Source organism: Onthophagus taurus, unplaced genomic scaffold (assembly GCF_036711975.1).
Source record: "Onthophagus taurus isolate NC unplaced genomic scaffold, IU_Otau_3.0 ScKx7SY_15, whole genome shotgun sequence".
Classification (NCBI taxonomy): Eukaryota; Metazoa; Arthropoda; class Insecta; order Coleoptera; family Scarabaeidae; genus Onthophagus; species Onthophagus taurus.
The window spans coordinates 2,097,084-2,122,725 of NW_027248940.1; the positions used below are offsets into that span (position 1 = coordinate 2,097,084).

General features: G+C 25.4%; 2 protein-coding genes and 1 long non-coding RNA gene across 3 annotated transcripts; 1 reads left to right on the plus strand and 2 right to left on the minus strand.

Annotated features, from left to right (window-relative positions):
* Nucleotides 1-224: 224 nt before the first annotated feature.
* On the plus strand, nucleotides 225-2,066 carry LOC111422059 (probable cytochrome P450 4d14). Its single transcript, XM_071200891.1, has 7 exons — nucleotides 225-402; nucleotides 454-654; nucleotides 710-895; nucleotides 947-1,275; nucleotides 1,334-1,402; nucleotides 1,455-1,803; nucleotides 1,851-2,066. The coding sequence occupies exons 1-7, from the start codon at nucleotides 240-242 to the stop codon at nucleotides 2,012-2,014; spliced, it is 1,461 nt and encodes a 486-aa protein (XP_071056992.1). The 5' UTR covers nucleotides 225-239; the 3' UTR covers nucleotides 2,015-2,066.
* Nucleotides 2,067-13,353: 11,287 nt separating this feature from the next.
* Nucleotides 13,354-14,637, minus strand: LOC111413642 (uncharacterized). The gene is made up of 3 exons (XM_023044681.2): nucleotides 14,429-14,637; nucleotides 13,882-14,346; nucleotides 13,354-13,830 (listed from the first exon to the last, which is right to left on the minus strand). The coding sequence occupies exons 2-3, from the start codon at nucleotides 14,308-14,310 to the stop codon at nucleotides 13,444-13,446; spliced, it is 816 nt and encodes a 271-aa protein (XP_022900449.1). The 5' UTR covers nucleotides 14,311-14,346; nucleotides 14,429-14,637; the 3' UTR covers nucleotides 13,354-13,443.
* Nucleotides 14,638-21,603: 6,966 nt separating this feature from the next.
* Nucleotides 21,604-22,359, minus strand: LOC111413646 (uncharacterized). Its single transcript, XR_002706198.2, has 2 exons — nucleotides 22,182-22,359; nucleotides 21,604-22,116 (listed from the first exon to the last, which is right to left on the minus strand). It is a non-coding gene; the product is annotated as an uncharacterized lncRNA (long non-coding RNA).
* Nucleotides 22,360-25,642: the final 3,283 nt, after the last annotated feature.

Here is a 25,642-nt window from a genome sequence, read left to right on the forward strand (position 1 = left end):
TTTTAAAGAGGAAAGTTTCAGCTTTAATTTAACATCAAAATCTTTTTTTAATTTTCATAAATAACTCTCCCAGAAGTTTTTTAAGTTGCAACCCTCATTTTGACGTTTTTAGCACTAATTCTCTTAAATAAGATTTGCAGATAAAACTGTTTATTTGACCCTAAGCAAATAAGTTAATTCGACCTCCAGGAATAAGTATAAATAAACCATCAATAAACCTTAAATTTACTCAATTTGAAATGTTTCTTGCCGAGTTATTAATTGTCATAATCGTAGCGATTATTTCGCTACCATTATGGTGGTATTATATATATTACAGATATAGAAATCATTTGAAAATATTCCCTTCCCCGCCCCAATTTCCCATTTTAGGGATCACTTATAAAGTGCGAAATAACGTCGGTGAGTGCTTAAAATTAACAAAAAATAATAATTTTAATAACACCTTTTTAGACATTTACAATGTGATTAAATCGCAAGTTGAAACGATGGGAAAAAACGTTTTTGCCATGTTTGGGCCAATCCCAACGCTTTGTACAACGGATCCAAAAATATTTTCGCTTATTTTGAGCTCTCCAAAACACATAAATAAGCCGTTTTTGTTCTCAGCAACATTAAACAGCGTCGTGGGGAATTCCTTGCTTGTTGTAAACGGTAACAACAATTTTTTTTTTAATTATTTTAATTCAAAAATTAATTTTATTGAAAGGCGACGAATGGAGGCGACAAAGAAAAGTTTTAAATCCAACCCTCGACTACAAAAACATCCTCGATAACAATAAAATTTTTAATAAACACGCCGATGGGCTTATTAACAAATTTAAGGATGAAATTGATAACGAATCGACCGAGGTTGTCCACATTTTGGAGGATTTCACTTTTGACCAAACTGTTGGTGCGTTTTTTTAATTTATTACTAAGTTTAAAATTAATAAATAAATTGTAGAAACGATTTTGGGGGAAACCGGGTCAGAAATTGATAAAAGAAAAACAGCGAGGTGTATCAAAACGTTGATGAAGATATCCCTCAAAAAAATGTTTTTGCCATTAACCTACTTCACCATAACGGAAAGACTCACAAGAACTTATTGGAAAGAACGAGAACAACTCAAAATCCTTCACGACAGCTTGAGAGGAAGCATTGAGAGGAAGCGAAAAGAATACAACAACAATTTAAACACCCAAAAAAGACCCACTTACATGGATATCTTATTGGGGGATAAAAATAATAAAGAAAAAGATATTTTAAGACAATTAACGATGGTCTTTACAGCTGTAAATTAAAATTATTTTATTTAAATCAAATTAATTAACTCAATTAATTAAATTTTAGGCTTTTGATGCTTCGGCGGTTTCAATGTCTTACATGATTTATTATTTGGCGAAATGCCCCGAAATCCAAGTAAATATTTTTGTTTTAAATCAATCTAATAATTGTTAAATCAAATTTGTAGCAAAAAGCGTACGAAGAGGTTCACTCAATTCTCGGCGAAGATATCCACCAAACAATAACAAACCAACAAATGTTAGGGATGAAATATTTAGATTTAGTCATGAAAGAATCGATGAGATTAGGCCCGGCGATTCCATTATTCACTCGAACACTCGAAGAAGATGTAATATACGAAGACACCACATTACCTAAAGGATTAATGATTCTCATGATCCCGTTTATGATGCATCTCGACCCTGAGTTATATCCGGAACCTGAAAAATTTATTCCAGAACGGTTTCTTCTGGAAAATTTGAACCCAAATAGATATAGTTATACCCCTTTTAACGCTGGGATTCGAAATTGCATGGGTAAGAAATATATTTTTATGGATTACTTAATAAGAAAGGTTTTGTAGGACAATTGTATGCGATGACCTCGATGAAAATTGCCCTAGCGAAGCTGTTGCTTAATTATGAGTTTGTCGATGTGCAACATAAAATTTGTTATACAGTGGAGATTACTTTGCAATCAAAAACTGGGGTTAGAGTTGGGATACGAAAAAGGAATCACAAAATATAATAAAAAACTGTGACAAAAAATTTATTATCTCGAAAAATAAATTTTAATCAAGTCGAAAATCTTTGATTTCCGTGTAAAGTGAGAAAATGTGTGTTTGTGTTTTTAATTTTTATCTCAAGAACGATAAAATAAGTAAAAATTATTTTCCCAATCGGTCGTTTTCGTTAGATAGATTATAGTTTTCTTTATAATTGGTGGTAGTTTTATAACAATTCATTAGATGCTCGATTTTATACGATTTTTTGAATCAAATCGAAAATCGTTGTACTCTCTACAAAGTGGAAAAATGTATCGTTGTGTTTAAAATTTTTATCTCAAGAACGAAAAAAGATTTTCAAAAACGGTTTTCTTTATTAAAAAGATAACACTTTCTTCTATAATTTTTGAAAATTGCATAATGATATCTTCAAAAATAGTTTTTTTATGATTTTTTGAAAACGATTGACTAAGTAATTTAAATATAAGATAGCGATGAGACAAAAAGTTTAATATCTCACGAAGTAACAAATATTTTTAAAAACGGCATTTTTCGTTGAAAAGACCACAGTTTACTTTATAATTGGCGATAGTTTCATAACGATTCATTAGATACCCGATTTTATACGAATTTTTGAATCAAATCGAAAATCGTTGTATTCTCTATAAAGGGGAAAATGTATCGTTGTGTTTAAAAATTTTTATATCAAGAACGAAAAAAGATTTTCAAAAACGGCTCTCTTTATCAAAAAGGTAACACGTTCTTCTATAATTACTGAAAATTGCGTAATGATATATTAAAAAATCGTTGTTTTATGTTTTTTTGAAAACGATTGATTAAGTAATTTAAGTATAAGATAGCGATTAGACAAAAAGTTTAATATCTCAAGAAGTAAGAAATATTTTTAAAAACGGCCTTTTTCGTTGGAAAGATCACAGTTTACTTTACAATTGGAGATAGTTTTATAACGATTCATTAGATGCCCGATTTTATACGATTTTTTGAATCAAATCGAAAATCGTTGTATTCTCTATAAAGTGGGAAAATGTGTCGTTGTGTTTAAAAATTTTTATATCAAGAACGAAAAAAGACTTTCAAAAACGGGTTTCTTTATTAAAAAGGTAACACTTTCTTCTATAATTACTGAAAATTGCGTAATGATATATTCAAAAATCGTTTTTTTATGATTTTTTGAAAACGATTGATTAAGAAATTTAAATATAAGATAGCGATGAGACAAAAAGTTTAATATCTCAGGATGTAATAAATATTTTTAAAAACTGCCTTTTTCGTTGAAAAGACCACAGTTTACTTTATAATTGGCTATAGTTTCATAACGAGTCATTAGATGCCCGATTTTATACGAATTTCTGAATCAAATCGAAAATCGTTGTATTCGCTACAAGGTGGGAAAATGTATCGTTGTGTTTAAAAATTTTTATCTCAAGAACGAAAATAGATTTTCAAAAACGGTTTTCTTTATTAAAAAGGTAGCACTTCCTTCTATAATTACTGAAGATTGCGTAATGATATCTACAAAAATCGTTTTTTTATGATTTTTTGAAAACGATTGATTAAGAAATTTAAATATAAGATAGCGATGAGACAAAAAGTTTAATATCTCAAGAAGTAAGAAATATTTTTAAAAACGGCCTGTTTCGTTGAAAAGATCACACTTTACTTTATAATTGGAGATAGTTTTATAACGATTCATTAGATGCCCGATTTTATATGATTTTTTGAATCAAATCGAAAATCATTGTATTCCCTACAAAGAGGAAAAATGTATCGTTGTGTTTAAAAATTCTTATTTCAAAAGCGAAAAAAGATTTACAAAAACGGTTTTTTTTATTAAAACGGTAACACTTTCTTCTATAATTACTGAAAATTGCGTAATGATATATTCAAAAATCGTTTTTTTATGATTTTTTGAAAACGATTGATTAAGAAATTTAAATATAAGATAGCGATGAGACAAAAAATTTAATATCTCAAGAAGTAAGAAATATTTTTAAAAACAGCCTTTTTCGTTGAAAAGATCACAGTTTACTTTATAATTGGCGATAATTTTATAACGATTCATTAGATGCCCGATTTTATACGATTTTTTGAATCAAATCGAAAATCGTTGTATTCTCTACAAAGTGGGAAAATGTATCGTTGTGTTTAAAAATTTTTATCTCAAGAACGAAAATCGATTTTCAAAAACGATTTTCTTTATTAAAAAGGTAGCACTTGCTTCTATAATTACTGAAAATTGCGTAATGATATATTCAAAAATCGTTTTTTTATGATTTTTTGAAAACGATTGATTAAGAAATTTAAATATAAGATAGCGATGAGACAAAAAGTTTAATATCTCAAGAAGTAAGAAATATTTTTAAAAACGGCCTTTTTCGTTGAAAAGATCATAGTTTACTTTATAATTGGCGATAGTTTCATAACGATTCATTAGAAGCCCGATTTTATACGATTTTTTGAAACAAATCAAAAATCGTTGTATTCTCTACAAAGTGGGAAGAGTATCGTTTTGTTTAAAAATATTTGTTTCAAGAACGAAAAAAGATTTTCAAAAGCGGTTTTCTTTATTAAAAAGGTAACACTTCCTTCTACAATTTTTGAAAATTGCGAAATGATATCTTCAAAAATCGTTTTTTTATGATTTTTTGAAAACGATTGATTAAGTAACTTAAATGTAAGATAGCGATGAGACAAAAAGTTTTATATCTCAAAAAGTAAGAAATATTTTTTTAAAACGGCCTTTTTCGTTGAATAGATCACAGTTGACTTTATAATTAGCGATAGTTTTATAACGATTCATTAGATGCCCGATTTTATACGATTTTTTGAATCAAATCGAAAATCATTGTGTTCTCTACAAAGTGGACAAATGTTATATCTAGAACCTGAAAAATTTATTCCAGAACGGTTTCTTACGGAAAATTTGAATCCAAATAGATATAGTTATACCCCTTTTAACGCTGGGATTCGAAATTGCATGGGTAAGAAATATAATTTTATGGAATACTTAATAGGAAAGGTTTTTAAGACTAGCTACTAGCTAAGATGTTGCTTAATTATGAATTTGTAGACGTTCAACATAAACTTTGTTTCACCGTAGAGATTACTTTGCAATCAAAAAGGGGGGTTAAGGTTGGGATTCACAAGAGGAATCATAAATGTAATTAAGAACTAAAATGTGTTTTTCGAAAATGTTGAAGTTGTTAGAAATAAATACCTATGAGTTTAAATATAACGTAATGTGCTATACAAACCAAAATGAATACCACGGCTACCTCAAAATATTACAAAACATAATTACTGTGCACTATGCTATATTCTGAAGCATGGATCATAAAGCAGAGTTTTCTGGACATGTCGGGCAGTTGTATCTGGATTTTTGTTACACCTCTTCATCGCAGATTTAATCCAAAATATCCACTTCTGTTTTGTTAGCTAGTTGCAGACTCAACTCAACAATACTCAGCCAAATCACGCATTACAGAGATTTCTGTAATCTTCTCTTTCTTTACAATGTCCGAACTCAGTGTCGCTTAGCAGGTTTTTTCATCCTTTTAATAATTACTACACCGTTACTCAATCACTTTGAAATTTTTCCAAGTAGCCCTACAAGATTGTTCCATTGCACTGATGTACAAATCGTAACAAGCTGTTTATATATAGATACAAATGCAAACGTTTGCGAAAATTATCGCTTATCGTTGTAGTTTCCGAAAGATAACAAGTATGCTTAAATGATGAACTTTAAAACTAAAATTAGTTTTCAATCTTGACGCGGAGATAAAGTTGTTTATTTTTAATCCTGTTTATCTCCATTATATTTAAAATATACATAAAGATAAATTCATTATTATTTACAAAACATGGAACAATATTCTGTTGTAATTTGTACCTTTTTTATACACATTTTTCCGCGTCACTATCAATAAGATTTAGAGAGCGTCGTTTGAGTTGTGTCGTACCTTTAACAATAAATTCGTTACAACAAAAAGCATAAAATTGTTATTCGTTACGAAGAAGTGATAACCAGCGCTATAACATACGTTATATTACACAACAATTCCGTAGATAAAATGATTTTCATTCAAGACTCCTTTTCTCCAAATTATTTGGAACAAACCCTATTATTTCAAAATTTTAACCGAAAATAGAGTCTCTTAGCTTTAAATTAAGTCATAAATCATTCTTTGATTCCCCAAAGTAAGGTCGTTATGATTTATTTAAATTTAGATTTTTTTGACATTTCGCAAATAGACAGATTTTCATTCAAGACTCATTTTCTACAAATTGTTTATAGCAAACCCGATGATATTTCGGCGTTATCATAAAATAGAGCCTTTTAGCTTTAATTTAAGATATAAATCACGTTCCAACACCTTAAAATACGGTCAATGCGAATTTTTTAAATTTATACTTTTACTGAAATTGCGGAAAAACGGGTTTTTCGATTAAATTATTTTTCTGGAAATTATTTATAATAAACACTATTATTTCTTAACATTATCCAAAAATAGAGTCTCTTAGCTTTAAATTAAGACATAAATCATTCTTTGATTCCCCAAAATAAGGTCGTTATGATTTATTTAAATTTTGATTTTTTTGACATTTCACAAATTGACAGATTTTCATTCCAGACTCGTTTTCTGCAAATTGCTTATAGCAAACCCCATGATATTTCGGCGTTATCATAAAATAGAGTCTTTTAGCTTTAATTTAAGATATAAATCACGTTCCAACACCTTAAAATACGGTCAATGCGAATTTTTTAAATTTACACTTACTGATACTGCGGAAAAACGGGTTTTTCGATTAAATTATTTTTCTGGAAATTATTTATAATAAACACTATTATTTTTAAACATTATCCAAAAATAGAGTCTCTTAGCTTTAAATTAAGACATAAATCATTTTTTGATTCCCCAAAGTAAGGTCGTTATGATTTATTTAAATTTTGATTTTTTTAACATTTCACAAATTGACAGATTTTCATTCAAGACTCGTTTTCTACAAATTGTTTATAGCAAACCCCATGATATTTCGGCGTTATCATAAAATAGAGCCTTTTAGCTTTAATTTAAGATATAAATCACGTTCCAACACCTTAAAATACGGTCAATGCGATTTTTTTAAATTTACACTTTTACTGAAATTGCGGAAAAACGGGTTTTTCGATTAAATTATTTTTGTGGAAATTATTTATAATAAACACTATTATTTCTAAACATTATCCAAAAATAGAGTCTCTCAGCTTTAAATTAAGACATAAATCACTCTTTGATTCCCCAAAGTAAAGTCGTTATGATTTATTTAAATTTTCATTTTTTTGACATTTCACAAATTGACAGATTTTCATTCAAGACTCGTTTTCTACAAATTGTTTATAACAAACCCTATTATTTTTTGGCGTTATCATAAAATAAAATCATTTAGCATTAATTTAACATATAAATCACGTTCCAACACCTTAAAATACGGTCAATGCGAATTTTTTCAATTTACACTTTTACTGAAATTGCGGAAAAACGGTTTTTTCGATTAAATTATTTTTCTGGAAATTATTTATAATAAACACTATTATTTCTAAACATTATCCAAAAATAGAGTATCTTAGCTTTAAATTAAGACATAAATCGTTCTTTGATTCCCCAAAGTAAGGTCGTTATGATTTATTTAAATTTTGATTTTTTTGACATTTCACAAATTGACAGATTTTCATTCAAGACTCGTTTTCTGCAAATTGTTTATAGCAAACCCCATGATATTTCGGCGTTATCATAAAATAGAGCCTTTTAGCTTTAATTTAAGATATAAATCACGTTCCAACACCTTAAAATACGGTCAATACGAATTTTTTAAATTTACACTTTTACTGAAATTGCGGAAAAACGGGTTTTTCGATTAAATTATTTTTCTGGAAATTATTTATAATAAACACTATTATTTCTAAACATTATCCAAAAATAGAGTCTCTTAGCTTTAAATTAAAACATAAATCATTCTTTGATTCCCCAAAGTAAGGTCGTTATGATTTATTTAAATTTTGATTTTTTTGACATTTCACAAATTGACAGATTTTCATTCAAGACTGGTTTTCTGCAAATTATTTATAGCAAACCCCATGATATTTCGGCGTTATCATAAAATAAAATCATTTAGCATTAATTTAACATATAAATCACGTTCCAACACCTCAAAATACGGTCATTGCGAATTTTTTAAATTTACACTTTTACTGAAATTGCGGAAAAACGGGTTTTTCGATTAAATTATTTTTCTGGAAATTATTTATAATAACCACTATTATTTCTAAACAATATCCAAAAATAGAGTCTCTTAGCTTTAAATTAAGACATAAATCATTCTTTGATTCCCCAAAGTAAGGTCGTTATGATTCATTTAAATTTTGATTTTTTTGACATTTCACAAATTGACAGATTTTCATTCAGGTCTCATTTTCTACAAATTGTTTATAGCAAACCCGATGATATTTCGGCGTTGTCATAAAATAGAGCCTTTTAGCTTTAATTTAAGATATAAATCACGTTCCAACACCTTAAAATACGGTCAATACGAATTTTTTAAATTTACACTTTTACTGAAATTGCGGAAAAACGGGTTTTTCGATTAAATTATTTTTCTGGAAATTATTTATAATAAACACTATTATTTCTAAACATTATCCAAAAATAGAGTCTCTTAGCTTTAAATTAAGACATAAATCATTCTTTGATTCCCCAAAGTAAGGTCGTTATGATTTATTTAAATTTTGATTTTTTTGACATTTCACAAATTGACAGATTTTCATTCAAGACTCGTTTTCTGCAAATTGTTTATAGCAAACCCTATGATATTTCGGCGTTATCATAAAATAGAGTCTTTTAGCTTTAATTTAAGATATAAATCACGTTCCAACACCTTAAAATACGGTTAATACGAATTTTTTAAATTTACACTTTTACTGAAATTGCGGAAAAACGGGTTTTTCGATTAAATTATTTTTCTGGAAATTATTTATAATAAACACTATTATTTCCAAACATTATCCAAAAATAGAGTCTCTTAGCTTTAAATTAAGACATAAATCATTCTTTGATTCCCCAAGGTAAGGTTGTTATGATTTATTTAAATTTTGATTTTTTTGACATTTCACAAATTGACAGATTTTCATTCAAGACTCGTTTTCTGCAAATTGTTTATAACAAACCTCATGATATTTCGGCGTTATCATAAAATAGAGCCTTTTGGCTTTAATTTAAGATATAAATCACGTTCCAACACCTTAAAATACGGTCAATACGAATATTTTCACTTTACCCTTTTTCTGAAATTGCGGAAAAACGGGTTTTTCGATTAAATTATTTTTCTGGAAATTATTTATAATAAACCCTATTATTTCTAAACATTATCCAAAAATAGAGTCTCTTAGCTTTAAATTAACACAAAAATCATTCTTTGATTCCCCAAAGTAAGGTCGTTATGATTTATTTAAATTTAGATTTTTTTGACATTTCGCAAATAGACAGATTTTCATTCAAGACTCATTTTCTACAAATTGTTTATAGCAAACCCGATGATATTTCGGCGTTATCATAAAATAGAGCCTTTTAGCTTTAATTTAAGATATAAATCACGTTCCAACACCTTAAAATACGGTCAATACGAATTTTTTAAATTTACACTTTTACTGAAATTGCGGAAAAACGGGTTTTTCGATTAAATTATTTTTCTGGAAATTATTTATAATAAACACTATTATTTCTAAACATTATCCAAAAATAGAGTCTCTTAGCTTTAAATTAAGACATAAATCATTCTTTGATTCCCCAAAGTAAGGTCGTTATGATTTATTTAAATTTTGATTTTTTTGACATTTCACAAATTGACAGATTTTCATTCAACACTCGTTTTCTGCAAATTGTTTATAACAAACCCTATTATTTCTCGGCGTTATCATAAAATAGAGCCTTTTAGCTTTAATTTAAGATATAAATCACGTTCCAACACCTTAAAATACGGTCAATGCGAATTTTTTAAATTTACACTTTTACTGAAATTGCGGAAAAACGGGTTTTTCGATTAAATTATTTTTCTGGAAATTATTTATAATAAACACTATTATTTCTAAACATTATCCAAAAATAGAGTCTCTTAGCTTTAAATTAAGACATAAATCATTCTTTGATTCCCCAAAGTAAGGTCGTTATGATTCATTTAAATTTTGATTTTTTTGACATTTCACAAATTGACAGATTTTCATTCAAGACTCGTTTTCTGCAAATTGTTTATAGCAAACCCTATGATATTTCGGCGTTATCATAAAATAGAGTCTTTTAGCTTTAATTTAAGATATAAATCACGTTCCAACACCTTAAAATACGGTTAATACGAATTTTTTAAATTTACACTTTTACTGAAATTGCGGAAAAACGGGTTTTTCGATTAAATTATTTTTCTGGAAATTATTTATAATAAACACTATTATTTCCAAACATTATCCAAAAATAGAGTCTCTTAGCTTTAAATTAAGACATAAATCATTCTTTGATTCCCCAAGGTAAGGTTGTTATGATTTATTTAAATTTTGATTTTTTTGACATTTCACAAATTGACAGATTTTCATTCAAGACTCGTTTTCTGCAAATTGTTTATAACAAACCTCATGATATTTCGGCGTTATCATAAAATAGAGCCTTTTGGCTTTAATTTAAGATATAAATCACGTTCCAACACCTTAAAATACGGTCAATACGAATATTTTCACTTTACCCTTTTTCTGAAATTGCGGAAAAACGGGTTTTTCGATTAAATTATTTTTCTGGAAATTATTTATAATAAACCCTATTATTTCTAAACATTATCCAAAAATAGAGTCTCTTAGCTTTAAATTAACACAAAAATCATTCTTTGATTCCCCAAAGTAAGGTCGTTATGATTTATTTAAATTTAGATTTTTTTGACATTTCGCAAATAGACAGATTTTCATTCAAGACTCATTTTCTACAAATTGTTTATAGCAAACCCGATGATATTTCGGCGTTATCATAAAATAGAGCCTTTTAGCTTTAATTTAAGATATAAATCACGTTCCAACACCTTAAAATACGGTCAATACGAATTTTTTAAATTTACACTTTTACTGAAATTGCGGAAAAACGGGTTTTTCGATTAAATTATTTTTCTGGAAATTATTTATAATAAACACTATTATTTCTAAACATTATCCAAAAATAGAGTCTCTTAGCTTTAAATTAAGACATAAATCATTCTTTGATTCCCCAAAGTAAGGTCGTTATGATTTATTTAAATTTTGATTTTTTTGACATTTCACAAATTGACAGATTTTCATTCAACACTCGTTTTCTGCAAATTGTTTATAACAAACCCTATTATTTCTCGGCGTTATCATAAAATAGAGCCTTTTAGCTTTAATTTAAGATATAAATCACGTTCCAACACCTTAAAATACGGTCAATGCGAATTTTTTAAATTTACACTTTTACTGAAATTGCGGAAAAACGGGTTTTTCGATTAAATTATTTTTCTGGAAATTATTTATAATAAACACTATTATTTCTAAACATTATCCAAAAATAGAGTCTCTTAGCTTTAAATTAAGACATAAATCATTCTTTGATTCCCCAAAGTAAGGTCGTTATGATTTATTTAAATTTTGATTTTTTTGACATTTCACAAATTGACAGATTTTCATTCAACACTCGTTTTCTGCAAATTGTTTATAACAAACCCTATTATTTCTCGGCGTTATCATAAAATAGAGCCTTTTAGCTTTAATTTAAGATATAAATCACGTTCCAACACCTTAAAATACGGTCAATGCGAATTTTTTAAATTTACACTTTTACTGAAATTGCGGAAAAACGGGTTTTTCGATTAAATTATTTTTCTGGAAATTATTTATAATAAACACTATTATTTCTAAACATTATCCAAAAATAGAGTCTCTTAGCTTTAAATTAAGACATAAATCATTCTTTGATTCCCCAAAGTAAGGTCGTTATGATTTATTTAAATTTTCATTTTTTTGACATTTCACAAATTGACAGATTTTCATTCAAGACTCATTTTCTACAAATTGTTTATAGCAAACCTCATGATATTTCGGCGTTGTCATAAAATAGAGCCTTTTAGCTTTAATTTAAGATATAAATCACGTTCCAACACCTTAAAATACGGTCAATGCGAATTTTTTAAATTTACAGTTTTACTCAAATTGCGGAAAGACGGGTTTTTCGATTAAATTGTTTTTCTGAAAATTATTTATAATAAACTCTATTATTTCTAAACATTATCCAAAAATAGAGTCTCTTAGCTTTAAATTAAGACATAAATCATTCTTTAATTCCCCAAAGTAAGGTCGTTGTGATTTATTTAAATTTTAATTTTTTTTTACATTTCGCAAATTGACAGATTTTCATTCAAGATTCGTTTTCTGCAAATTGTTTATAACAAACCCTATTATTTTTTGGCGTTATCATAAAATAAAATCATTTAGCATTAATTTAACATATAAATCACATTCCAACACCTTAAAATACGGTCATTGCGAATTTTTTAAATTTACAATTTTACTGAAATTGCGGAAAAACGGGTTTTTCGATTAAATTATTTTTTTGGAAATTATTTATAATAACCACTATTATTACTAAACATTATCCAAAAATAGAGTCTCTTAGCTTTAAATTAAGACATAAATCATTCTTTGATTCCCCAAAGTAAGGTCGTTATGATTTATTTAAATTTAGATTTTTTTGACATTTCGCAAATAGACAGATTTTCATTCAAGACTCATTTTCTACAAATTGTTTATAGCAAACCCGATGATATTTCGGCGTTATCACAAAATAGAGCCTTTTAGCTTTAATTTAAGATATAAATCACGTTCCAACACCTTAAAATACGGTCAATACGAATTTTTTAAATTTACACTTTTACTGAAATTGCGGAAAAACGGGTTTTTCGATTAAATTGTTTTTCTGGAAATTATTTATAATGAACACTATTATTACTAAACATTATCCAAAAATAGAGTCTCTTAGCTTTAAATTAAGATATAAATCCGTTTTAAATTCCCCAAAATAAGGTCGTTACGATTTATTTAAATTTTAATTTTTTTGACATTTCGGAAATTAACCGATTTTCATTCAAGTCTCGTTTTCTCCAAATTGTTTATAACAAATCCCATTATATCTCGGCGTTATCATAAAATAAAGTCTTTCAGCTTTAATTTAAGATATACATCATGCTCTAACTCCTTAAAATAAGACCAATACGAATTTTTTGATTACCTAAGTTAAGAAAACCAACATTATTTCTGTTATTAAAAAAATGTAAATATATTAAATTAAATTTGTACATAATAAATTGATTTACTTCAAGAAACTTAATTTAAATTAAAAACTAATTAAATCTACTAAGATCTTTTCACAATAAGAGCTGTATTTGTCATCTTAAAACAAAACCCTGAATACTCATTACTATTGGGCAGCTTCAAATAAGTAGCAATCAAACTGGGTATTTTCCCCATCGTTTCTAACCCAACAGCTTGGCAGTAACACTTCCCCGGTTGATATTTCAAAAATAATCGAGAATTTTTGACATGTTTAGGACGAAGATTAATATATTTGCGATAAATTCTTAAATAATCCGGGTTTGTAATCGTAAATGACTTTTTTTCCTCCGTTTTTGGGTCAAAAATGTTTACAAATAACTCATCGGGACGATCCTCAACATCACAGAGAGTCATATTGGTTAATTCGTGCCGTTTTAATCCTCCAGAAACCCCAATAATTAAAATAACCTAAAATTAATCAAGTTAATAAAACTTAATTTAACAAATTAATTAATTTACTTTAAATAATAAATATTTTTCATCTTGTGCATCTTCCAAAAACATGTTAATTTGTTCTTGAGTAAATATATTCGATCTATTAGATTTTTTATTTTTTAACATTTTCCTTAAAAATTGGCCCACTCTAAAATATTTAGTTACATCAAGCTCTTCTTTTATCATTAGCATTCTTTTTAGTATTGAGTATATAGTCCATAAGCTGGTACTTTTTACGGTTTTTGATTTTTCCATTAAATAACCTAATAAGACATCTTCTGATATAAATTTTGCGTTTTTCTGATTAAACCAAGCTTTAAATTGGCGATAAACCCTTTCATAATTTGATTTAGACCCTTTTGGGATTAAAGAATTCGTTGAAGTTAAATCGGCGACGCTTTCTAGTTCAAGGGGATCTTCAGAGGTTGAAATATCACTGTTACATTCCCACATTTCGCTATTTTCTCTTAGATGTGACGTAAAACGAGTCTAAAAACGTTTAATAAAGAATTAATTAACTAAACTTGTTATTACAATACATAATTGGGGTTAAAATATTTAAAAAACTAACCACAAATTAAATTATAACCAATTTTATTTTTGAGGTTATGTTTACGTTTTATGAAGACCTCATTACGCGGTTCTTTTTATTTATTTAATCACGTAGGGTATATCACCTTATATCTTTATTATTATTATTATAATTGCATATAATTAATTATTTATGTAATTATTATTAAATATTTCACTACATGATCGCTTTGAATATAGTTACATTTTGAAATAAACGTCATTTAGACAGTACTCCAGGTGCACCAAATGCGAAAAAATTCACTACTTAATTAAAATTATTATTAAAAAATTCGCATTAACCTTGTTTTAAAAAGGTAGAACGTGATGTATATCCTCAATAAAATGATACAGAAATAATGTGGTTTGTTATAAACAATTTGCTAAAAACGAGTCTTGAATAAAAATCTGTCCATTGGCGAAATGTCAAAAAAAAATCAAAATTTAAATAAATCATAACGACCTTATTTTGAGGAATTAAAAAATGATTTATGTCTTAATTTAAAGCTAAGAGACTCTATTTTTGGATAATGTTAAAAATAATAGTGTTTATTATAACTAATTTCCAGAAAAATAATTTAATCGAAAAACCCGTTTTTCGGCAATTTCAGTAAAAGTGTAAATTTAAAAAATTCGCATTGACCGTATTTTAAGGTGTTGGAACGTGATTTATATCTTAAATTAAAGCTAAAACGCTCTATTTTATGATAACGCCGAAATATCATGGGGTTTGCTATAAACAATTTGCAGAAAACGAGTCTTGAATGAAAATCTGCCAATTTGCGAAATGTCAAAAAAAATCAAAACTTAAATAAATCATAACGACCTTATTTTGAGAAATTTAAAATTGATTTATATTTTAATTTAAAGCTAAGAGGCTGTATTTTTGGATAATGTATAAAAATAAAGGCGTTTATTATAAATAATTTCCAGAAAAACAATCAATTTTTTCTCAATTTCAGTAAAAGTACAAATTTCAAAAATTCACAATAAACTTATTTTAAGGAGTTGGAACGTGATATATATCTTAAATTGAAGCTAAAAGACTCTATTTCATGATAACGCCCAGAAATAATGGAGTTTGTTATAAACAACTTGCAGAAAACGAGTCTTGAATGAAAATCTGTTACTTTGCGATATGTCAAAAAATATCAAAATTTAAATAAATCATAACGACCTTATTTTGGGGAAATCAAAAAATGATTTATATCTTAATTTATAGCTAAGAGACTCTATTTTTAGATAATGTTTATATATAATAGGGTTTATTATAAATAATTTCCAGAAAAACAATTTAATCGAAAAACCCATTTTTTCGCAATTTCAATACAAGTACAAATTTAAAAAAATCGCATTGACCTTATTTTAAGGAGTTGGAACATGATGTATAAGTATCTTAAATTAAAGCTAAAGACCCTATTTTACGATAATGTCGAAATATTATGTAGTTTGTTATAAACAATTTGCAGAAAACGAGTTTTGAATGAAAATCTGTCAATTTGCGAAATATCAAAAAAAAATCAAAATTTAAATAATTCATAACTACTTTATTTTGAGGAATTAAAAAATGATTTATATCTTAATTTAAAGCTAAGAGACTCTATTTTTGGATAATGTTTAGAAATAATGGGGTTTATTATAAATAATTTCCAGAAAAACAATTTATTCGAAAAACCCGTTTTTCTGCAATTTCAGTAATAGTACAAATTTAAAAAATTCGCATTCACCTTATTTTAAGGCGTTGGAACGTGATGTATATCTTAAATTAAAGTTAAAAGATTCTATTTTATGATAACGCCGAGATATAATGTGGTTTATTATAAATAATTTGCAGAAAACGAGTCTTGAATGAAAATCTGTCAATTTGCGAAATGTCAAAAAGAATCAAAATTTAAATAATTCATAACTACTTTATTTTGAGGAATTAAAAAGTGATTTATATCTTAATGTAAAGCTAAGAGACTCTATTTTTAAATAATGTTAAAAAATAATAGGGTTTATTATAAATAATTTTCAGAAAAACAGTAAAATCGAAAAACCCTTTTTTTCGCAATTTCAGTAAATGCATTGACCTTATTTTAAGAAGTTGGAACGTGATGTATATCTTAAATTAAAGCTAAAAGACTCTATTTTATGATAACGCCGAGATATAATGGGATTTGTTATAAAAAATTTGTAGAAAACGAGTCTTGAATGAAAATCTGTCAATTTGCGAAATGTCAAAAAAAATCAAAATTTAAATAATTCATAACGACCTTATTTTGAGGAATTAAAAAATGATTTATATCTTAATTTAAAGCTAAGAGACTCTATTTTTAGATATTGTTTAGAAATAATAGGGTTTATTATAAATAATTTCCAGAAAAACAATTTAATCGAAAAACCTGTTTTTTCACAATTTCAGTAAAAGTACAAATTTAAAAAATTCGCTTTAACCTTATTTTAATAAGTTGGAATGTGATGTATATTTTAAATTAAAGCTAAAAGGCTCTATTTTATGATAATGCCACGATATAATGGGGTTTGTTATAAACAATTTGCAGAAAACGAGTTTTGAATGAAAATCTGTCAATTTGCGAAATCTCAAAAAAAATTCAAAATTTAAATAATTCATAACAACCTTATTTTGAGGAATTAAAAAATGATTTATATCTTAATTTAAAGCTAAGAGACTCTATTTTTAGATATTGTTTAGAAATAATAGGGTTTATTATAAATAATTTCCAGAAAAACAATTTAATCGAAAAACCTGTTTTTTCACAATTTCATTAAAAGTACAAATTTAAAAAATTCGCTTTAACCTTATTTTAATAAGTTGGAATGTGATGTATATTTTAAATTAAAGCTAAAAGGCTCTATTTTATGATAATGCCACGATATAATGGGGTTTGTTATAAACAATTTGCAGAAAACGAGTCTTGAATGAAAATCTGTCAATTTGCGAAATCTCAAAAAAAATTCAAAATTTAAATAAATCACAACGACCTTATTTTGAGGAATTAAAAAATGATTTATATCTTAATTTAAAGCTAAGAGACTCTATTTTTGGATAATGTTTAGAAATAATGGGGTTTATTATAAATAATTTCCAGAAAAACAATTTATTCGAAAAACCCGTTTTTCTGCAATTTCAGTAATAGTACAAATTTAAAAAATTCGCATTCACCTTATTTTAAGGCGTTGGAACGTGATGTATATGTTAAATTAAAGTTAAAAGATTCTATTTTATGATAACGCCGAGATATAATGTGGTTTATTATAAATAATTTGCAGAAAACGAGTCTCGAATAAAAAGCTGTCAATTTGCGAAATGTCAAAAAGAATCAAAATTTAAATAATTCATAACTACTTTATTTTGAGGAATTAAAAAGTGATTTATATCTTAATGTAAAGCTAAGAGACTCTATTTTTAAATAATGTTAAAAAATAATAGGGTTTATTATAAATAATTTTCAGAAAAACAGTAAAATCGAAAAACCCTTTCTTTCGCAACTTCAGTAAATGCATTGACCTTATTTTAAGAAGTTGGAACGTGATGTATATCTTAAATTAAAGCTAAAAGACTCTATTTTATGATAACGCCGAGATATAATGGGATTTGTTATAAAAAATTTGTAGAAAACGAGTCTTGAATGAAAATCTGTCAATTTGCGAAATGTCAAAAAAAATCAAAATTTAAATAATTCATAACGACCTTATTTTGAGGAATTAAAAAATGATTTATATCTTAATTTAAAGCTAAGAGACTCTATTTTCGGATATTGTTTAGAAATTATAGGGTTTATTATAAATAATTTTCAGAAAAACAATTTAATCGAAAAACCTGTTTTTTCGCAATTTCAGTAAAAGTACTAATTTAAAAAATTCGCATTGACCTTATTTTAAGGAGTTGGAATATGATGTATATGTTAAATTAAAGCTAAAAGGCTCTATTTTATGATAACGCCAAGATATAATGGGGTTTGTTATAAACAATTTCCAAAAAACGAGTCTTGAATGAAAATCTGTCAATTTGCGAAATCTCAAAAAAAATTCAAAATTTAAATAATTCATAACAACCTTATTTTGAGGAATTAAAAAATGATTTACATCTTAATTTAAAGCTAAGAAACTCTATTTTTGGATAATGTTTAGAAACAATAAGGTTTATTATAAATAATTTTCAGAAAAACAATTTAATCGAAAAAACAGTTTTTCTGCAATTTCAGTAAGTGGAAATTTTAAAAATTCGCATTGATCTTATTTTATGGAGTTAGAATGTGATGTATATCTTAAATTAATACTAAAAGACTCTATTTTATGATAACGCCGAGATTTATATAAAAAATTTGCAGAAAACGAGTTTTGAATGAAAATCTGTCAATTTGCGGAATGTAAAGAAAAATCTAAATTTAAATAAATCATAACGACCTTATTTTGAGGAATAAAAAATTATTTATATCTTAATTTAAAGCTAAGAGACTCTATTTTTGGATAATGTTTAGAAATAATAGGGTTTATTATAAATAATTTCCAGAAAATCAATTTAATCGAAAACCCCGATTTTTCTACAATTTCAGTAAAAATGTAAATTTAAAAAATTCGTGTTGACCTTATTTTAAGGAGTTGGAGCGTAATGTATATCTTAAATTAAAGTTAAGAGACTCTATTTTTGGATATTCTTTAGAAATAATGGGGTTTATTGTAAATAATTTCCAGAAAAACAATTTAATCGAAAAACCCAACGTTCCTGAATTTCAGTAAAAGTATAAATTTAAAAAATCACATTGACCTTATTTTAAGGAGTTGGAACGTGATGTATATCTTAAATTAAAGCTAAAAGACTCTATTTTATGATAACGCCGAGATATAATGGGATTTGTTATAAACAATTTGGAGAAAACGAGACTTGAATGAAAATTGGTTAATTTCCGAAATGTCAAAAAAATCAAAATTTAAATAAATCATAACGACCTTATTTTGGGGAATTAAAAAATGATTTATATCTTAATTTAAAGTTAAGAGACTCTATTTTTGGATAATGTTTATAAATAATAGGGTTTATTATAAATAATTTCCAGAAAAACAATTTAATCGAAATCCCCGATTTTTCTACAATTTCAGTAAAAATGTAAATTTATAAAATTTGCATTGACCTTATTTTAAGGCGTTGGAACGTGATGTATACCTTAAATTAAAGTTAAAAGATTCTATTTTATGATAACGCCGAGATATAATGGGGTTTATTATAAATAATTTGCAGAAAACGAGTCTTGAATGAAGAGCTGTCAATTTGCGAAATATCAAAAAGAATCAAAATTTAAATAATTCATAACTACTTTATTTTGAGGAATTAAAAAGTGATTTATATCTTAATTTAAAGCTAAGAGACTCTGTTTTTAAATAATGTTAAAAAATAATAGGGTTTATTATAAATAATTTTCAGAAAAACAATTTAATCGAAAAACCCATTTTTTTGCAGTTTCAGTAACAGTACAAATTTAAAAAATTCGCATTGACCTTATTTTAAGGAGTTGGAACGTGATGTATATCTTAAATTAAAGCTAAAAGACTCTATTTTATGATAACGCCGAGATATAATGGGATTTGTTACAAAAAATTTGTAGAAAACGTCTTGAATGAAAATCTGTCAATTTGCGAAATGTCAAAAAAAATCAAAATTTAAATAATTCATAACGACCTTATTTTGAGGAATTAAAAAATGATTTATATCTTAATTTAAAGCTAAGAGACTCTATTTTTGAATATTGTTTAGAAATTATAGGGTTTATTATAAATAATTTTCAGAAAAACAATTTAATCGAGAAACCTGTTTTTTCGCAATTTCAGTAAAAGTACAAATTTAAAAAATTCGCATTGACCTTATTTTAAGGAGTTGGAATATGATGTATATGTTAAATTAAAGCTAAAAGACTCTGTTTTATGATAACGCCAAGATATAATGGGGTTTGTTATAAACAATTTCCAGAAAACGAGTCTTGAATGAAAATCTCTCAATTTGCGATATCTCAAAAAAAAATCAAAATTTAAATAAATCATATCGAACTTATTTTGAGGAATCAAAAAATGATTTATATCTTAATTTAAAGCTAAGAGACTCTATTTTTAGGTAATGTTTAGAAACAATGGGCTTTATTATAAATAATTTCCAGAACTACAATTTTATCGAAAAATTCGTTTTTCTGCAATTTCAGTAAAAGAGTAAATTTAAAAAATTCGCTGTGACCTTATTTTAAAGAGTGATGTATATCTTAAATTAAAACTAAAAGACTCTATTCTATGATAACTGAACTATCATGGGGTTTGTTATAAACAATTTGCAGAAAACGAGTTTTGAATGAAAATTTGTCACTGTACGAAATGCCAAAAAAATTAAAATTTAAATAAATCATAACAGCCTTATTTTGGGTAATCAAAAAATGATTTATATCTTAATTTAAAGCTAAGAGACTCTATTTTTGAATAATGTTTAAAAATAATATTGTTTATGATAAATAATTTCCAGAAAAACAATTTAATCGAAAAACCCATTTTTTAGCAATTTCAGTAAAAGTACAAATTTAAAAAATTCGCATTGACCCTATTTTAAAGAGCTGGAACGTGACGTATATCGTAAATTAAAACTAAAAGACTCTATTTTATGATAACACCAAGATATAATGGGGTTTGTTATAAACAATTTACAGAAAACAAGTCTTGAATGAAAAGCTATCAATTTGCAAAATGTCAAAAGAAAATCAAAAATTAAATAAATCATAACGATCTTATTTTGAGGAATTAAAAAATGATTTATGTCTTAATTTAAAGCTAAGAGACTCTATTTTTGGATAATGTTTAGAAATAGTAGGGTTTATTATCAATAATTTTCAGAAAAACAGTTTAATCGAAAAACCAGTTTTTCTGCAATTTCAGTAAAAGTACTAAAATACTCTATTTTATGACAACGCCGAGATATAATGGGGTTTGTTATAAACACTTTGCAGAAAGTGAGCGTTGAATGGAAATCTATCAAGTTCCGAAATGTAAAAAAAAATTAATTAAAATAAATGATAACAATTAAGTTTTAAGAAATTAATTAATAATTTTTGACACACCAAATCTTTATTAAATAACGATTAAAATGCTAAAAATTATTTAAAGATCAAAACAATTAGGTTTATGGAAAATAAGAAATCATTTTTGGCACACCAAATCTTTATTAAATTTGCTTTATTTCGATTTTTTTTATCATTATTTTATTACAAGTTATAAACAAGTTGATATCGGCGATCTGAAGATAAAACGATCGGTTTGATCGGTTTCTGTTTACGTTTTGATCTCACTGTATATTTACAACACAAAATTATTAAAGCAATTAGTAATGCAGCAAAAATATATATCACACATATCACAAATTTAGATAGTCGTTTACTTTTCCAAATAGAATAATAACTTTGTGTTTGATCTACACATTTTATTCCATTAATCTTGATGTTTTCTGATTTAAATAGTAGCATACGTTTTTGTTGTTCCTCCTTAAAATCATATTTAGTGGATGGCAAATCACGAAACATTAATGGGTGTGATATAAAATGATTTTTGAATACACTTGAATTGCTTAAATTTCTGTTTTCTAAGCCAGTAAAAATCGGGGACGCAATCGTTTGGATATTTTTAGTTGCGATTATTAATAAGATAGAAAAACAAATCCTGCAAAAGGGTTTTATGTATGTACATATATTATACAAATATATATTTAAATAAATTATTCTTACTCTATTTCGAAACGCATTTCTATGTACACAATTTCAACGGTTAACTGTTGTTTTTGTATGAAGATCCTCTATTTATACCGGTCATTTTTGTTGTCATTTTCAATATCTACAATTAGCGTTATTTTAGTAAATACCTTAGAAGACTAGTTGCAAAACTTATGTATGCAAAAGAAATGCATAAAAGTGACGTCATTCATTATAGCTAAAAATAATAATTTGCTTTGAAATTTCTTGATATACATTGAAATGCATTTCTGTACTGTTCACAGGGACATTAAAAAATCTCAGGGCAAAAGCATTATCAAAAAAATTTTCAAATAAAATATATTAAGAATTAATATAGGAACAACATTTATTAATAATATTTTTTGAAATTATCAATTTTGAATTTCCCTGTGAACAGTACAAAAATGGAATTTACTGTTATCTTTCTAATTATTGTTTGTATCAAAAATATTTTTAAATAAAATATGTTTAGAATTAATATAGCAACAACATTCATTAATAAAATTTTTTGAAATTATCAATTTTTAATTTCCCTGTGAACAGTACAAAAATGGAATTTACTGTTATCTTTCTAATTATTGTTTGTATCAAAAATTTTTTTAAATAAAATATGTTTAGAATTAATATAGCAACAACATTCATTAATAAAATTTTTTGAAATTATCAATTTTTAATTTCCCTGTGAACAGTACAAAAATGGAATTTAATGTTATCTTTCTAATTATTATTTGTATCAAAATTTTTTTCAAATAAAATAGGTTTAGAATTAATATAGCAACAACATTCATTAATAAAATTTTTTGAAATTATCAATTTTGAATTTCCCTGTGAACAGTACAAAAATGGAATTTACTGTTATCTTTCTAATTATTGTTTGTATCAAAAATCTTTTTAAATAAAATATGTTTAGAATTAATATAGCAACAACATTCATTAATAAAATTTTTTGAAATTATCAATTTTGAATTTCCCTGTGAACAGTACAAAAATGGAATTTACTGTTATCTTTCTAATTATTGTTTGTATCAAAAATCTTTTTAAATAAAATATGTTTAGAATTAATATAGCAACAACATTCATTAATAAAATTTTTTGAAATTATCAATTTTGAATTTCCCTGTGAACAGTACAAAAATGGAATTTACTGTTATCTTTCTAATTATTGTTTGTATCAAAAATCTTTTTAAATAAAATATGTTTAGAATTAATATAGCAACAACATTCATTAATAAAATTTTTTGAAATTATCAATTTTAAATTTCCCTGTGAACAGTACAAAAACGGTAAGTATTTACTGTTATCTTTCTAATTATTGATTGTATCAAAAATTTTTTCAAATAAAATATGTTTCGAATTAATATAGGAACAACATTTATTAATAAAATTTTTTGAAATTATCAATTTTAAATTTCCCTGTGAACAGTACAAAAATGGAATTTACTGTTATCTTTCTAATTATTGTTTGTATCAAAAATCTTTTTAAATAAAATATGTTTAGAATTAATATAGCAACAACATTCATTAATAAAATTTTTTGAAATTATCAATTTTGAATTTCCCTGTGAACAGTACAAAAATGGAATTTACTGTTATCTTTCTAATTATTGTTTGTATCAAAAATCTTTTTAAATAAAATATGTTTAGAATTAATATAGCAACAACATTCATTAATAAAATTTTTTGAAATTATCAATTTTGAATTTCCCTGTGAACAGTACAAAAATGGAATTTACTGTTATCTTTCTAATTATTGTTTGTATCAAAAATCTTTTTAAATAAAATATGTTTAGAATTAATATAGCAACAACATTCATTAATAAAATTTTTTGAAATTATCAATTTTGAATTTCCCTGTGAACAGTACAAAAATGGAATTTACTGTTATCTTTCTAATTATTGTTTGTATCAAAAATCTTTTTAAATAAAATATGTTTAGAATTAATATAGCAACAACATTCATTAATAAAATTTTTTGAAATTATCAATTTTGAATTTCCCTGTGAACAGTACAAAAATGGAATTTACTGTTATCTTTCTAATTATTGTTTGTATCAAAAATCTTTTTAAATAAAATATGTTTAGAATTAATATAGCAACAACATTCATTAATAAAATTTTTTGAAATTATCAATTTTAAATTTCCCTGTGAACAGTACAAAAACGGTAAGTATTTACTGTTATCTTTCTAATTATTGATTGTATCAAAAATTTTTTCAAATAAAATATGTTTCGAATTAATATAGGAACAACATTTATTAATAAAATTTTTTGAAATTATCAATTTTAAATTTCCCTGTGAACAGTACAAAAATGGAATTTACTGTTATCTTTCTAATTATTGTTTGCATCAAATAATTTTTCAAATAAAATATGTTTAGAATTAATATAGGAACAACATGTATCAATAAAATTTTTTGAAATTATCAATTTTGAATTTCCCTGTGAACAGTACAAAAATGGAATTTACTGTTATCTTTCTAATTATTGTTTGCATCAAATAATTTTTCAAATAAAATATGTTTAGAATTAATATAGGAACAACATGTATCAATAAAATTTTTTGAAATTATCAATTTTGAATTTCCCTGTGAACAGTACAAAAATGGAATTTACTGTTATCTTTCTAATTATTGTTTGTATCAAAAAATTTTTCAAATAAAATATGTTTAGAATTAATATAGGAACAACATTTATTAATAGAATTTTTTGAAATTATCAATTTTGAATTTCCCTGTGAACAGTACAAAAATGGAATTTACTGTTATCTTTCTAATTATTGTTTGCATCAAAAATTTTTTCAAATAAAATATGTTTACAATTAATATAGGAACAACATTTATTAATAGAATTTTTTGAAATTATCAATTTTGAATTTCCCTGTGAACAGTACAAAAATGGAATTTACTGTTATCTTTCTAATTATTGTTTGTATCAAAAATCTTTTTAAATAAAATATGTTTAGAATTAATATAGCAACAACATTCATTAATAAAATTTTTTGAAATTATCAATTTTAAATTTCCCTGTGAACAGTACAAAAACGGTAAGTATTTACTGTTATCTTTCTAATTATTGATTGTATCAAAAATTTTTTCAAATAAAATATGTTTCGAATTAATATAGGAACAACATTTATTAATAAAATTTTTTGAAATTATCAATTTTAAATTTCCCTGTGAACAGTACAAAAATGGAATTTACTGTTATCTTTCTAATTATTGTTTGCATCAAATAATTTTTCAAATAAAATATGTTTAGAATTAATATAGCAACAACATTCATTAATAAAATTTTTTGAAATTATCAATTTTGAATTTCCCTGTGAACAGTACAAAAATGGAATTTACTGTTATCTTTCTAATTATTGTTTGTATCAAAAAATTTTTCAAATAAAATATGTTTAGAATTAATATAGGAACAACATTTATTAATAGAATTTTTTGAAATTATCAATT